This window comes from Tupaia chinensis, unplaced genomic scaffold (assembly GCF_000334495.1).
Source record: "Tupaia chinensis unplaced genomic scaffold, TupChi_1.0 Scaffold000093_1, whole genome shotgun sequence".
NCBI classification, from domain to species: Eukaryota; Metazoa; Chordata; class Mammalia; order Scandentia; family Tupaiidae; genus Tupaia; species Tupaia belangeri.
This window is the reverse complement of record NW_006159555.1, coordinates 10,269,685-10,282,366: the sequence shown is the minus strand read 5'-3', so window position 1 is coordinate 10,282,366 and position 12,682 is coordinate 10,269,685. Positions and strand designations below refer to the sequence as shown.

Below are 12,682 nucleotides of genomic sequence, written 5' to 3'. Positions count from 1 at the left end.
GAATTTTCTTTCAAATAGTGGTTATCCTAAGTTTTACAGATCCCGACTCCCATTCAAAAGACCAGGAGCAGGTAAAACCTTTACCTATAGCCTATCATGATGACACTTCAGGCAGCATACACCAAATACCAGTGACCTCACATTGGGTTCTTCTTTCTGGCCACAGATGATTGAACCAGCCCAGCAAGGCACAGGCAGGGAGGTGCAGAAGGCATCCTCAAGGAAGCGTACAGTGGCTACATCTCCAGTGGAGGGCCTCCTTCAGCCAGTGAAGCTCAGCCGGGCAGAACTGTACAAGGAGCCTACCAATGAGGAGCTGAATCGCCTTCGGGAGACCGAAATCCTGTTCCACTCCAGCTTGCTTCGTTTACAGGTACTGTTGGCTGACTAGGGTGTGGGTTAGAAGGGTGGGCCTGGGGCCCAGACACTGATGGACTCTCCCTTGCCTGCTTACAGGTAGAGGAGCTACTAAAGGAAGTGAAGCTGTCAGAGAAGAAGAAGGATCGTATCGACACCTTTCTACGAGAGGTCAACCAGCGGATCATGAAAGTGCCCTCAGTCCCTGAGACAGAGGTGTGGCGGTTGGCTTGGGAAATTGGGAAGCCTAAGGGAGGCCTTCAGTGGGGGCACATCCTACAGGGCCTTGTTTTTGTTTTGTTTTGTTTTGTTTTTTAAGGGGTCAGGATGCTAGGAAGCTCATCCTTTCTGCAAGGAAGCTCAGCTGGAGGTAGAATCATTTATGAATTAATTCATCCAGCAAGCACTTAAGTGCCTTGCAGTATTTATGTTCTTAGGGTATGTCAGTAAACAAGAACCCTATGCTGTAATGTTGGGATCATGGATAGTATGTCGTAACCATGATAAGTAAATGGTATGGCAATGTTAGAAGATGGTAAACATTATGGATAAAGGAAAAAGTAGGACAGCGTAAGGGAATGATTAACAGTATTAGGGCATGGGAGTGGTTTACCATTTTAAATAGGGTGGCCAGGGTAAGACTTACTGAGGTCACATTTTTGTAAATATGTGAAGGAGACATATATAGATATCTGAGGGACTCAGAGCATTCCAGGAAGAGGAAACAGCTGATACAAAAGCTCAAAGGCAGAATGTTCCCAGTATCCCTCTTGGGATGACTGAGGATGAGGCAGAAAAAGATGAGTTCGGGAAGGTAATGGGAGAAAGTGGCATATGATACACAAAAGACCCTGTACCCCAAAATACTTTGGTTGTTGCACTGGGTGAAGTGGAGAGCCACTGCTGGGATATTTTTGCAGAGGACTGATGCTCTCTGACTAAAAGGTCACTATTCAGTTTTTTGTTTTATTTTAAATTTTATTTATTAGTTATTATTTTTAAAATTTGGGACAGAGAGAGATAGTGAGAAAGAAAGTCACCAGGTCCAGGACCTGAACCACAGTTGACCATATGGGAGTCCAGCGCCTTAACCACCATGCCACCTACTGGCCAACTACTCCAATTTTTTTTTTTTAGATTTTTAAATTTAATTTATTATTATTTTTAATTTGACTACAGAGAGAGAGAGAAAGAGAGAAAGCAAGCTGACAGATCTGGGACTCAGACTGTAGTCAGCCTTGTGGGAGTCTAGCACCTCAACCACCACACCTACTAGCCCCCATACCCCAGTTTAAAAGTTTAGTGTTTATTTGTTTTAGGAATTATTAATTTAATTTATTTACTTATTTTAATTTGACCAGAGAGGGACAGAGTGAGTGAGTGAGTGAGAGACAGAGAGAGAAAGAAAGAAAGTAAGCCGCCAGGCCTGGGACTTGAGCCGCAGTCTGCCATGTGGGAGTCCAGTGCCCTTAATCACCATGCCACCTGCTGGCCCCTAATTTTATTTAATGTGGGCACGTGTGCTCACCAGAGAAAGAAAGGGAAAGTGAGAAAGCAAGCTGCCAGGCTTGGGACCTGAATCATGGTCAGCCACGTGGGAGTCCAGCACCTTAATCACCATGCCACCTGCTGGTTTCAAAAGTTCAGCTTTAAAAAAGTTAAGTTGGGACTTCTGGGGTCCTTGCTAAGCTCTGCAGGTGCTGCAGCAACGGAAGAGGTGGTCAGGGGAGGAGGCGCCTCCTACCGGCGCCACTGGTATCTGCTGCCCCCGCTGGTGTCCGCTCACGGCGGGAAGCGCCTATGCCAGAGAGAGTGGGACATCAATGCAGGCCTGAGTAAGAAAAACGGTATCTTCCTCCTAAGCCATGGCATATCAGTTATACAGAAATACCACCTTGGGGAACAGTCTTTAGGAGAGCCTAGATGAGCTCACACATTCTCAACAGAGTATCCCCCAACTTGCCCTTCAAGTTCTACTTCGGTTTGAAAAGGCTATAAATTCAGCATTGGCTCAGAGGATCAGGAACAGAGTCAATTTCAGGGGCTCTTTACATAAGTACAGATTCTGTGGACTTCTGTATTGAATGATGTTGAATTCAGAGAGGTGGCAGGACTGATTAAAGTGGATAAAGTGAAAATTGTAGCCTGTGACGGTAAAAACACGGGCTCTAATACTACAGAATGAATAGGAAAAACATGGCTTTTTTATGCCGTCTTCTGTTAGTAGTCATCACTTTTTTTTTTTTTTCTGGAGAGGTTTTTGCTTTTTTTTTTAGCAGGTGCTGCAGTGATGTAGTGATTAAAGTGTTTGACTCCCACATGATCGACTGCAGTTTGAGTCCTGGACTCACACTGGGCACATGTGTGTCTGTGTCCAAAATCCCAAGAGCAGAATGGAGGAGAAGAGATTGTAAATGGCCATTCCCTGGGAGGGAAGACTGTGTCTTGGTGAGCATACACGCCCTATAGCAAAAAAAAAAAAAAAACCTTGAAAAAACAAAACCACCCGGTCGGGGAAGAGGCATCTCCTATCCTGCTCCTGGCCGCCACTGGTGTCGGATCGTCCAGAGAAGCACCTGTGCCAGAGGTAGTGGGACATCCATGCAAGTCTGAATAAGAATAACAGTATCTTCCTCTAAGTCATGGCATAGCCGTTATACAGAAATACCACCTTGGGGAACAGTCTTCAGGAGAGCCTAGATGAGCTCACACAGTCTCAACAGAGTATCCCCCAACTTGCCCTTCAAGTTCTACTTCAGTTTGAAAAGGCTATGAATTCAGCATCGGCTCAGAGGGTCAGGAACGGTCAATTTCAGGGGCTCTTTAAATACGTGCAGATTCTGCGATTATGTGTGGACTTCTGTATTGAATGATGTTGAATTCAGAGAGGTGGCAGGACTGATTAAAGTGGATAAAGTGAAAATCATAGCCTGTGAAGGTAAAAACGGGCTCCAATACTACAGAAGGAATAGGAAAAACGGCTTTTTTATGCCGTCTTCTGTTATTATTCATCATTTTCTGAAGACAAGCATAGAAGAGACTTTTTAAATTTATTCTAGCATTGCAAAAATGACAACACTTTGCCAAATTATCAGAAAATTCAAGTAGAAAGAAGCTTAAAACCCTGTAGCTTCTTACCTTTATTATCCATCGTGAGGAAGCATAACTTTTTTTAATGACAAATCAAAATTTGTATCTACCTAAGAACATTCCGTAATAAATTCATTAAAAAAACAACAAACCAACGAACAAACAGAACTAGAGCAAGTAGAAAAATAATGATAGGAAAAAACAGTGAAATAAAATTTATTAAAACAATAGATAAAACTAACAAAGCTATAATTTGATCCTTTGAACAACTTAAAAATATCTAGATCTTTATCTTGCATAAGGAGGAGAGGTTTTTGCTATAGGGTGCGTGCACTCGCCAGACAGACAGAGACATAGAGACAGAAAGTGAGAAATCACCCCCCAGAGGGGACGGCCACGCCGCAATCCCCACTCCCCAATTCTCCTCTCGGGATCTTGGGCATGCACGCACGCACACACACCCGCACCCAGCATGAGCCCTAAGCCACCAGGTCCAGGACGCGAACCATGGCCGGCCACGTGGGAGTCCAGTGACACAGCCATTATGCCAACTGCTGGTTCCCAGGAAGCATAACTTTTTTTAATGATAAACCAAAAGTTTTTGCCTACCTAAGAACTTCTGTAATAAACTCATTGTAAAACAAGACAAACAAACAAAAAGTTAAGTTGGACTGGGGGCTGGCAGTTGGTGTGGTAGATAAGGACACTAGACTCCTACATGGCCGACTGTGGTTCGAGTTCCAGACCTGGTAGCTTGCTTTCTCACTTTCTCTCTCTCTCTCTGAAACTCTATCCCTCTCTGGTCAAATTTAAATAAATAAATAAATAAACAAATAATGGGACCAGCAGTTAGTGTAATGGCTATGTCGCTTGACTCCCATGTAGTTGACTGCGGTTCAAGTCCCAGACCTGGTGACTTAAACACATGCATGCGTGTGTATGTGCCCAAGATCCCAAGAGGAGAATGGAGGAAAAGGGATCATGGCGTGGCCATCCCCCCTGGGTGGTGATTTCTTGCTTTCTGTCTCTCTGTCTCTCTGGCGAGTGCATGCACCGTATAGCAAAAACTTCTAAAAAAAAAATAAAATAAAATAAACAAAACAAACAAATAAAATAAAGTTCAATGAAATAATTCTTTAAACAAAAAAGTTAAGTTGGGCTGTTGAAAGTGGAATGGAGTGGAACAAAGGTAAAATCAGGGAGACTAGTTAGGAACCTGTTGTGCACTGAAAAGTGGTAGTGCCCCAGCCTATGATGGAAAATATAGAAGTGGTTTATTTCTGAATATATTGGGTTGTTGGGAAAGTCATGACACATTTTTGCATAAAAGGCATAGAAAAACATGTCATGACTTTCCTGACAACCTTATTTTTTTTAGGATTTTTTTAAAGAATTATTTATTATTTTTATTCATTCATTCATTTATTTTAATTTGACCAGAGAGAAATACAGAGAGAGAGAGAGAGAGAGAAAGTGAGAAAGCAAGCCACCAGGTCCAGGACTTGAACCTGGGTTGGCCATGTGGGAGTGTCCAGTGCCTTAACCACCATACCACCTGCTGGTCCCCCTTTAAGAATTATTTTATTAAACTTTATTTATTATTATCATTATTATTTGTTTCAACCTGACCAGAGAAAGACAGAGACACAGAGAGAGAAAGTGAGAAAGCAAGGTGCCAGGTCTGAGACTCAAACTACGGTCAGCCATGTGGGAATCCAGCATCCCTAACCACTATGCCACCTGCCAGCCCCAACAACCTAATATTTTGAAAGTAAAGTGGGTGTTTGTGACAGAGATATGTAAGGGTGGTTTAAATGATTTGGGCTTGGGGAACCAGCAGTTAGCGTAATGGCTATGTCGCTGGACTCCCATGTAGTCGACTGCGGTTCGCGTCCCGGACCTGGTGGCTTAGAACTCACGCCGGACGCGTGTACGTGCGTGCCCAAGATCCTGAGAGGAGAATGGAGGAGAAGGGATTGCAGCGTGACCATCCCCCCTGGGGGGTGATTTCTTGCTTTCTGTCTCTCTGTCTGGCGAGCGCACGCGCCCTATAGCGAAAACCTCTCCAAAAAAAAAAAAAAAAGATTTGGGCTTGGGCAGCTAGTATAGAGTAGCCTTAATGGAGAAGATGTGTTTATAGGAAGATTGGGAGTTTGGTTTCAGACATACTGATGTGTCAGGATATTGACTAGACATCAAGGGACCACATGAGGAAAACAGTCAAATCAATGTATTACTATCTCTGCTCCCACAGCTTACTGACCAGGCATGGCTCCCTGCTGGGGTTCGAGTTCCCCTCCACCAAGTGCCTTATACCGTGAAGGGCCGTTTCCGCTTCCTGCCCCCAACTCAGGTCACTGTTGTGGGCAGCTACCTTCTGGGCACCTGCATCCGACCAGACATCAATGTGGATGTGGCACTGACCATGCCTAGGGTAAGGTCCAGGGTTTTGGAATAGAGAGGTCTTCCACTTGACCAACTACAGATCCCAAGGTCTCTCTCTCACTAGCTGCTTGCCAAGAGATTAAAATCTGAATTCTAAATCAAATGAGCAGACCACTGCAGTCATGCTGAAGGCGGCTCGGATGAGCCCTTGGGCCAGTTACTACCCCTTTGGAACTTTCCTTCCTTAGCTGAGAATTGGGTATGATATGGATAGTCTTGGCTTAGGGCCTCCAGTCAGCAGTGAAGCCTTGGGACCCTACCTTGGTTTCATTTTGGCCCCCAAGTTCTATAAGCCCTTAAGTGTCTAGTCATCTCTCTTTGACTCTCTCTTTGACTCTTTCAGGAAATCTTACAGGACAAGGATGGGCTGAACCAGCGCTACTTTCGCAAGCGTGCCCTCTACCTGGCCCACTTGGCTCACCATCTGGCCCAGGATCCCCTCTTTGGCAGTGTTCACTTCTCCTACGCCAATGGCTGTCACCTGAAACCCTTACTGCTGCTGCGGCCACATGGTGGGAAGTGTACACTGTTCTGAGGATATTCTATTAAGTGACAAATCTGGAGGGGGCAGGTACAGGGGCCTCAAGTCTAGGGGAGTAAAGGTAGGGACCCCAAGTCCAAGGTGAGATTCATGGCCCTCAAGGTTGAAGGGGAAGGTATAGGGACCAGTTCTGAGGTGGGAAAGGGTGGGGCCCTTGTCTACGAAGGGGGTGATGTGGGTACCCCTTTGGCTCCAGGGGCTGCAGAGTTTCAGCATCCCCTGTATCTGCCCAGGGAAGGATGAGCGCCTGGTCACCGTACGTCTACATCCATGCCCACCGCCTGACTTTTTCCGCCCATGCCGTTTGCTGCCAACCAAGAACAATGTGCGCTCTGCCTGGTACCGAGGTCAGAGTCCTCCAGGAGATGGTGAGCAGGCCTTGGTGTCAAGATGGATCTGGAGGGAAGGTATTGTGGGGACCAATTGCCTCATGGCTCCTCTTTTCCTCCCACAGGGAGCCCAGAGCCACCAACTCCCCACTACAACACATGGGTCCTGCAGGACACAGCTCTTGAGTCCCATGTGCAGCTGCTGTCAACTGTGTTGGGCTCAGCCTCCGGGCTAAAGGACGGCGTGGCACTTTTGAAGGTGTGGCTGCGGCAGCGGCAGCTGGACAAGGTGAGTTGGAGGTGGCTTGGCCCCCCTCCCCTGCATAGCTGAGTCGGGGACTGGCTCTGAGCTCAGGCCTCTCCCTCCATCTGTCTTTCAGGGCCTAGGTGGGTTTAACGGATTCCTTATGTCCATGCTGGTTGCCTTCCTCGTGTCTACACGGAAGATTCACACCACCATGAGCGGCTACCAGGTCCTGCGAAGCGTCTTTCAGTTTCTTGGTGAGGCAGTGAGACTGGAAACAGGGGTTCTACTCATCTCTGGAGTCCTCTCATTCTATCAGGAATCCTTCAGTTCCTTGCCCTCAGACAGATAAACTGAATCCTAGAGGCAGACAGTTGCAGCCACCCAGGCTGAGGGAGGTCATTAGAACTGGGATCTTGGTGAGAGGGGAGACCTTCTAACACCCACCTTCTCTGGTTTCCTCTAGCCACCACGGATCTGGCAGTCAACGGCATCAGTTTATGTCTCAGCTTAGATCCCTCCTTGGTGAGTTGGGGACAGACCAGGACCATGCTAGGAGACCTGAAGGTCAGGCCCCAACCTGACTGGCTTCTCTGTACTCCCCTAAGCCGGCCCTGGCAGACTTCCACCAGGCCTTCCCTGTTGTCTTCCTGGACTCCTCAGGCCGTCTCAACCTCTGTGCTGATGTCACTGCCTCCACTTACCACCAGGTACCAAGGGGCCTCCACTCTGGGGTTCCCCAAGTGTCCCAGCTTAAGCTCTGTCCCTTTGGTCAGTTCCAGAACCCCAGAAACTCCTTGCTAAAGAGCTAAGGCTAGACAAGTCTCCTGGTCGGAGTCCTCAGTTCAACGAGAGGTACAGTGGCGGTACTTCTTTCCCTGTGGTCCCAGGTGCAGCATGAGGCACGGCTGTCCATGGCATTGCTGGACACCAGAGCTGAAGACGGGTTCCAGCTGCTGTTGATGACTCCTAAACCCATGATTCGGACTTTTGACCATGTCCTGCAGTGAGTTTAGGGGACGATAGGGTTTGTTGGCAGGTCCTAACTTCCTGGGGCTGTGGGGATAGGGCAAAGTCCTCAGGAGTTCAGATCTCCATGAGAGGAAAGGAGGAGGTGACAGTAGAGGCTGGCAGATGCTGATTCCCCTTTGTCCCTCCATGCCCTCTAGTATCCGTCCACTGAGTCGCCTGCAGGCAGCGTGTCACCGGCTGAAGCTCTGGCCAGAACTGCAAGACAATGGTGGGGACTATGTCTCTGCTGCTTTGGGTCCACTAACTACTCTTCTAGGACAGGGCCTGGGACCCCGGCTTCTCCTCCTGGCTCACTCGCGGCCCTCGGTCCCAGAGGTGAGGTGGTGAAGTAGGTTGGGGAATCTATGAGTCTGAGTAGGTCTGTAGATCTAGGGTCCCAAGAGACTCAAAGGGAGCACACCCATTTATCTAAGTACTAGTTGGATTCCAGGCCAGACTGGGGGATTCTTGAGTTGAACTTAGCCTTTTTTTTTTTTTTTTTTTGAGAGGGTTTCGCTATAGGGCGCGTGCGCTTGCCAGACAGACAGAGAGAGACAGAGAGACAGAAAGCGAGAAATCACCCCCCAGGGGGGATGGCCATGCCGCAATCCCTTCTCCTCCATTCTCCTCTTGGGATCTTGGGCACACACGCACACGTGCCCGGCGGGAATTTTAAACCACTGGGTCCGGGACACAAACCGCAGTGGACTATGTGGGAGTCCAGCAACATAGCCATTACGCTAACTGCTGGTCCCGAACTTAGCCTTTTTATACCTTGCAGTGGGACATTAGCCAAGGTCCACCAAAGCACAAAGACTCTGGGATGCTGACCCTGGGATTGCTCCTTCAGCCTGAGGGGCTGACCAGTGTCCTTGAACTAGGTCCCGAAGCTGACCAGCCTGAGGTAAGGAACCTCAGCATGTACACCAGAAGGCATGTGGTGGATTGTCCTCGTGCCACTTGACTTGAGGCTGTCAGGGAGATTTTTGAGAGAGCTCTTCTTTCTTATATCTTCCACTATTCTTGCCTCCTCTCAGGCTGTTGACTTTCGCCAGTTCTGGGGACCTCGCTCAGAGCTTCGACGTTTCCAGGATGGAGCCATTCGGGAAGCAGTGGTCTGGGAGGCAACCTCTATGTGCCAAAAGCGCCTTATTCCCCACCAGGTGGTCTCCCACCTTTTGGCACTGTAAGTGTAAGCTTCTGGATACCAGGAATTGACTGTGGGCTGGGGAGCCTTTTAGATGGGTCTGGCCCAGGCTTTTGGGGGTGAGCAACTCAGCTGCCGCTGGGACACGGCTTCCAGTGACCTTACTGTGTTTGTGCCCCTTTTTCAGCCATGCTGACATCCCAGACACCTGTGTCCACTATGTGGGGGGTCAACTGGATGCACTGATCCAACGCCCAAAAGAGGTAAGGGCCTTAGGGATCAAGGTTAGCAATTGTAGGGTAAACCCATAGTGAAATTGGTAGATTCTGCCGAGGCAAGGCTGCACTTCCTAGAGTGTCCAGCAGAAGGGGCACTAGCTCCATTGCAGCTTAAGGCAAGGCAGAATCCCAGACCATGCTGGGTTCTGTGACATCAGGCCTCCTGACTGTCTTCTCTCCCTCAGACATCCAGCACAGGCGAGGAGGCCCTGGCAGTAGCAGTGCGTTGCTATGATGACCTCAGCCGCCTGCTGTGGGGACTGGAGGGTCTCCCCCTGACTGTGTCTGCTGTTCAGGGAGCTCACCCAGTACTGCGCTACACAGAGGTAAGGTTCACAGGGGGAGCCCTTTCTGCTTGGTGACTCCCCACCTCTGCTCCAGGCACCAGCATTCCCCCTTCCAGTTCATCCCTGGGCAGTACCTTCCCGTCCAGGCCTTTCCTCAGCTCCCCTTCTTCCATAGGTATTCCCACCAGCTCCATTCCGGCCAGCCTACTCCTTCTATGAGCACCTGCGAGAGCGGGCCTCGCTAGCGCCCCGGCCCGATAAGCCCTGCCCAGCCTATGTGGAACCTATGACCGGTAAGAGGGCTCCTGAGAGGAATGGGAGCAACAGTTTCCTCTCCAGGCTACAGTACGACATCACTCATTCCCCTTCTCCCTCAGTGGTTTGTCATCTGGAGGGCAGTGGCCAGTGGCCGCAGGATGCCGAGGCTGTGCGGAGAGTCCGAGCTGCCTTCCAGCTGCGCCTGGCGGAGCTGCTAACACAACAGCACGGGCTGCTGTGCCGGGCCACTGCCACACACACAGATGTCCTCAAGGTGGAACTGGTGCAGGGCAGGGGGACCAGGGCTGGCTGGGTGTGGAAGGAGGCAGGCACCAGGCTGGGCAGCAGGGAAGCAGGCAGCAGAGCACCCCTAGGCTAACATTGACTTCGACAGGATGGGTTTGTGTTCCGGATTCGCGTGGCCTATCAGCGGGAACCCCAGATCCTGAAGGAGACACGGAGCCCTGAAGGGATGATCTCACTGAAGGACACGCCTGCCTCCCTCCGCCTTGAGAGAGACACAAGGCAGTTACCCCTGCTCACCAGTGCCCTGCATGGGTAAGGCCCCCACATAGGCTCTTCCTGTCCATAGACCCTTTCCTGTCTCCATTCTACTTTCCTGGCTACCGATCTCTCTGGGAGACCAGATGGCATCATAGTTAGGTATGTAAGTTTTGGAATCCTGGCTCTGCTACTTACCGATTGTATCCTCTTGGTGGGTTTCCCCCCGTGAACCTTAGTTTTCTCACCTGTACAATGGGAGAAATGCTAAGTTCAACCTCACATGCCTGTTAGGAGGACATGAGATTATACATGTAACGCAGTAGCACAGAGGCCAGCATTGTGTAGGGGTGGAATAAACAGTGGCAGTGGGTGTGCTGCTGGACCCGAGTGCCTGAGTCTCCTGCCGCTCCTCCCACACAGACTCCAACAGCAGCACCCGGCCTTCTCCAGTGTGGCTCGGCTGGCCAAGCGGTGGGTGCGTGCCCAGCTCTTGGGTGAAGAACTCACTGATGAGAGCCTGGATCTGGTGGCTGCTGCCCTTTTCCTGCACCCTGAGCCCTTCACCCCTCCCAGGTGATTCCTTCTACCTTGTTCTAGCCAGGATATTCCCCTGGGGACCAGCTTAAATCCTTGCTACACTCTCAGTCCAAATTGGAGATTGTGGCTGAAGCATACAACAGGTGTTTTAAGACACTCCCCACCCCCATCCCAGACACAAAGGGGTCTAGACTCTCTAGACTGTGGGGGAAGCTTGGGAATGTATGACTGGGCTCTGATTTTGCTCACTTCTCAGCTCCCCCCAGGTTGGCTTCCTTCGCTTCCTTTTCTTGGTGTCAACCTTTGACTGGAAAAACAATCCCCTGGTAGTCAACCTCAACAATGAACTCACGGGTAAGTGGTAGGGCTGAGGTCAGATTGTAGGAAGAACTATACTTTCTGGATTTCAGAATAAAAGGCAGGCAAGGATTTTTCTTCTCGGTCTCTTAGGTGAACTCCATGTCTTCTCAACCCCAGATATCTAAGCCTGTCATGGGGTGAGGAATTGTCTGGAGGAAGAGACCCAGGTCAAGCCTGGTCAAAACATGGTTTGCCCACGTGATAGTCAGAGACAATGGATTGATACCTGGGTGGGGAGTTGGTAGGGGATGGATGGGGAGGGTAGGTAGAAGGGTGATCCTGAACACCAGGTGCGAACGTCTTGTGGCGGGGAAGAAGGAAGTTTAGAATAGATGCCCATACCTCTTGGGGGATGGGAATGTTGATTTCTGGTTGTAACATGAGGAGCCCCTGGTCTCCGCAGAAAGCAGGATATCAGCTTCCTAATTCTCCAGGTGTGTGGGAGCCCAGGGTGGGATGGGGCCAGGGGCAGGCCTCAGCTTGTGGAGGCCCGGAAACCAGACTGGGGGTGCCAGGCAATGGAAAATTTTGTCTTTCGCTTAGGCAGGAGATTAACACCCCACCCGACTGAGGTATCCCTTTAGTTGCCTCCTTTCTCCACCTCTGGAGGGGTCCGGAAAACCCCCATGATGAGTATCTGCTCGGTATAGGAGGCGGACCTTGACCAGGAGAGGGTGCAGTGTGTAGAGGGATAGGCTGACCTGGGACCCCCTTTTGTCTCCAGCGGACGAGCAGGTGGAAATCCGCAGTGGCTTCCTGGCAGCTCGGACACGACTCCCTGTCATGTTCATCGTTACCCCCCAGGACCGCAAAAACTCTGTGTGGACACAGGATGGACCCTCAGCCCAGGTTCAACCTCATACCTGCCCCTACACGTGTGATTTTTCTTTCCCAAGGAAAAAGCAGGCCCAGCTTGAGCTAGGAGAGACCCACGGTCAGTTCTCGTCTGATGTATATGTTTCCCCCAGATCCTACAGCAGCTTGTGGTCCTGGCAGCTGAGGCGCTGCCTATCCTAGAGAAGCAGCTAATGGACCCCCAGGGACCTGGGGACATCAGGGTAAGCTCTTGACCAGCAGTAGTTCTAGAGGCTCTGGGAATTCTGTCTTTGAACCCTGGAAGTCCAGAGTTGGAGTGATCCTCACAGGTTGCTTAGTCCCCTGTTTGAATCTGGATTCAGAATCCAGAGAAGTCATGAAGCTACCATGGTGCCTGTGGCAGAGCCTGGAGGAGAACCTGGGCTCCCTCCAGGCCTCATGCTTCTGTCTGTGCTACTCCCGCTGGACTTTAGTCGGC

The 12,682-nt window shown here is 49.9% G+C and overlaps 1 protein-coding gene and 2 pseudogenes across 2 annotated transcripts in view; all 3 read left to right on the top strand.

Annotated features, from left to right (window-relative positions):
* The window catches only part of NOL6 (nucleolar protein 6), a 31,957-nt gene that overhangs the window by 15,690 nt on the left and 3,585 nt on the right, over positions 1-12,682 (top strand). For both annotated transcript variants that reach the window (XM_027769809.1, XM_006143106.3), the window contains 22 exons: positions 167-373; positions 457-573; positions 5,702-5,881; positions 6,236-6,404; positions 6,667-6,801; positions 6,888-7,051; positions 7,143-7,263; positions 7,473-7,531; positions 7,615-7,716; positions 7,897-8,012; positions 8,176-8,353; positions 8,799-8,921; positions 9,055-9,203; positions 9,352-9,427; positions 9,628-9,768; positions 9,905-10,022; positions 10,107-10,261; positions 10,382-10,545; positions 10,912-11,064; positions 11,285-11,382; positions 12,113-12,237; positions 12,357-12,446. In XM_027769809.1, the coding sequence (XP_027625610.1) occupies positions 167-373; positions 457-573; positions 5,702-5,881; positions 6,236-6,404; positions 6,667-6,801; positions 6,888-7,051; positions 7,143-7,263; positions 7,473-7,531; positions 7,615-7,716; positions 7,897-8,012; positions 8,176-8,353; positions 8,799-8,921; positions 9,055-9,203; positions 9,352-9,427; positions 9,628-9,768; positions 9,905-10,022; positions 10,107-10,261; positions 10,382-10,545; positions 10,912-11,064; positions 11,285-11,382; positions 12,113-12,237; positions 12,357-12,446 (2,940 nt within the window). The remainder of the gene's footprint in view (positions 1-166; positions 374-456; positions 574-5,701; positions 5,882-6,235; positions 6,405-6,666; positions 6,802-6,887; positions 7,052-7,142; positions 7,264-7,472; positions 7,532-7,614; positions 7,717-7,896; positions 8,013-8,175; positions 8,354-8,798; positions 8,922-9,054; positions 9,204-9,351; positions 9,428-9,627; positions 9,769-9,904; positions 10,023-10,106; positions 10,262-10,381; positions 10,546-10,911; positions 11,065-11,284; positions 11,383-12,112; positions 12,238-12,356; positions 12,447-12,682) is intronic.
* Positions 2,135-2,590, top strand: LOC102481478 (transcription initiation factor IIA subunit 2 pseudogene; annotated as a pseudogene).
* LOC102492636 (transcription initiation factor IIA subunit 2 pseudogene) lies at positions 3,000-3,379 on the top strand (annotated as a pseudogene).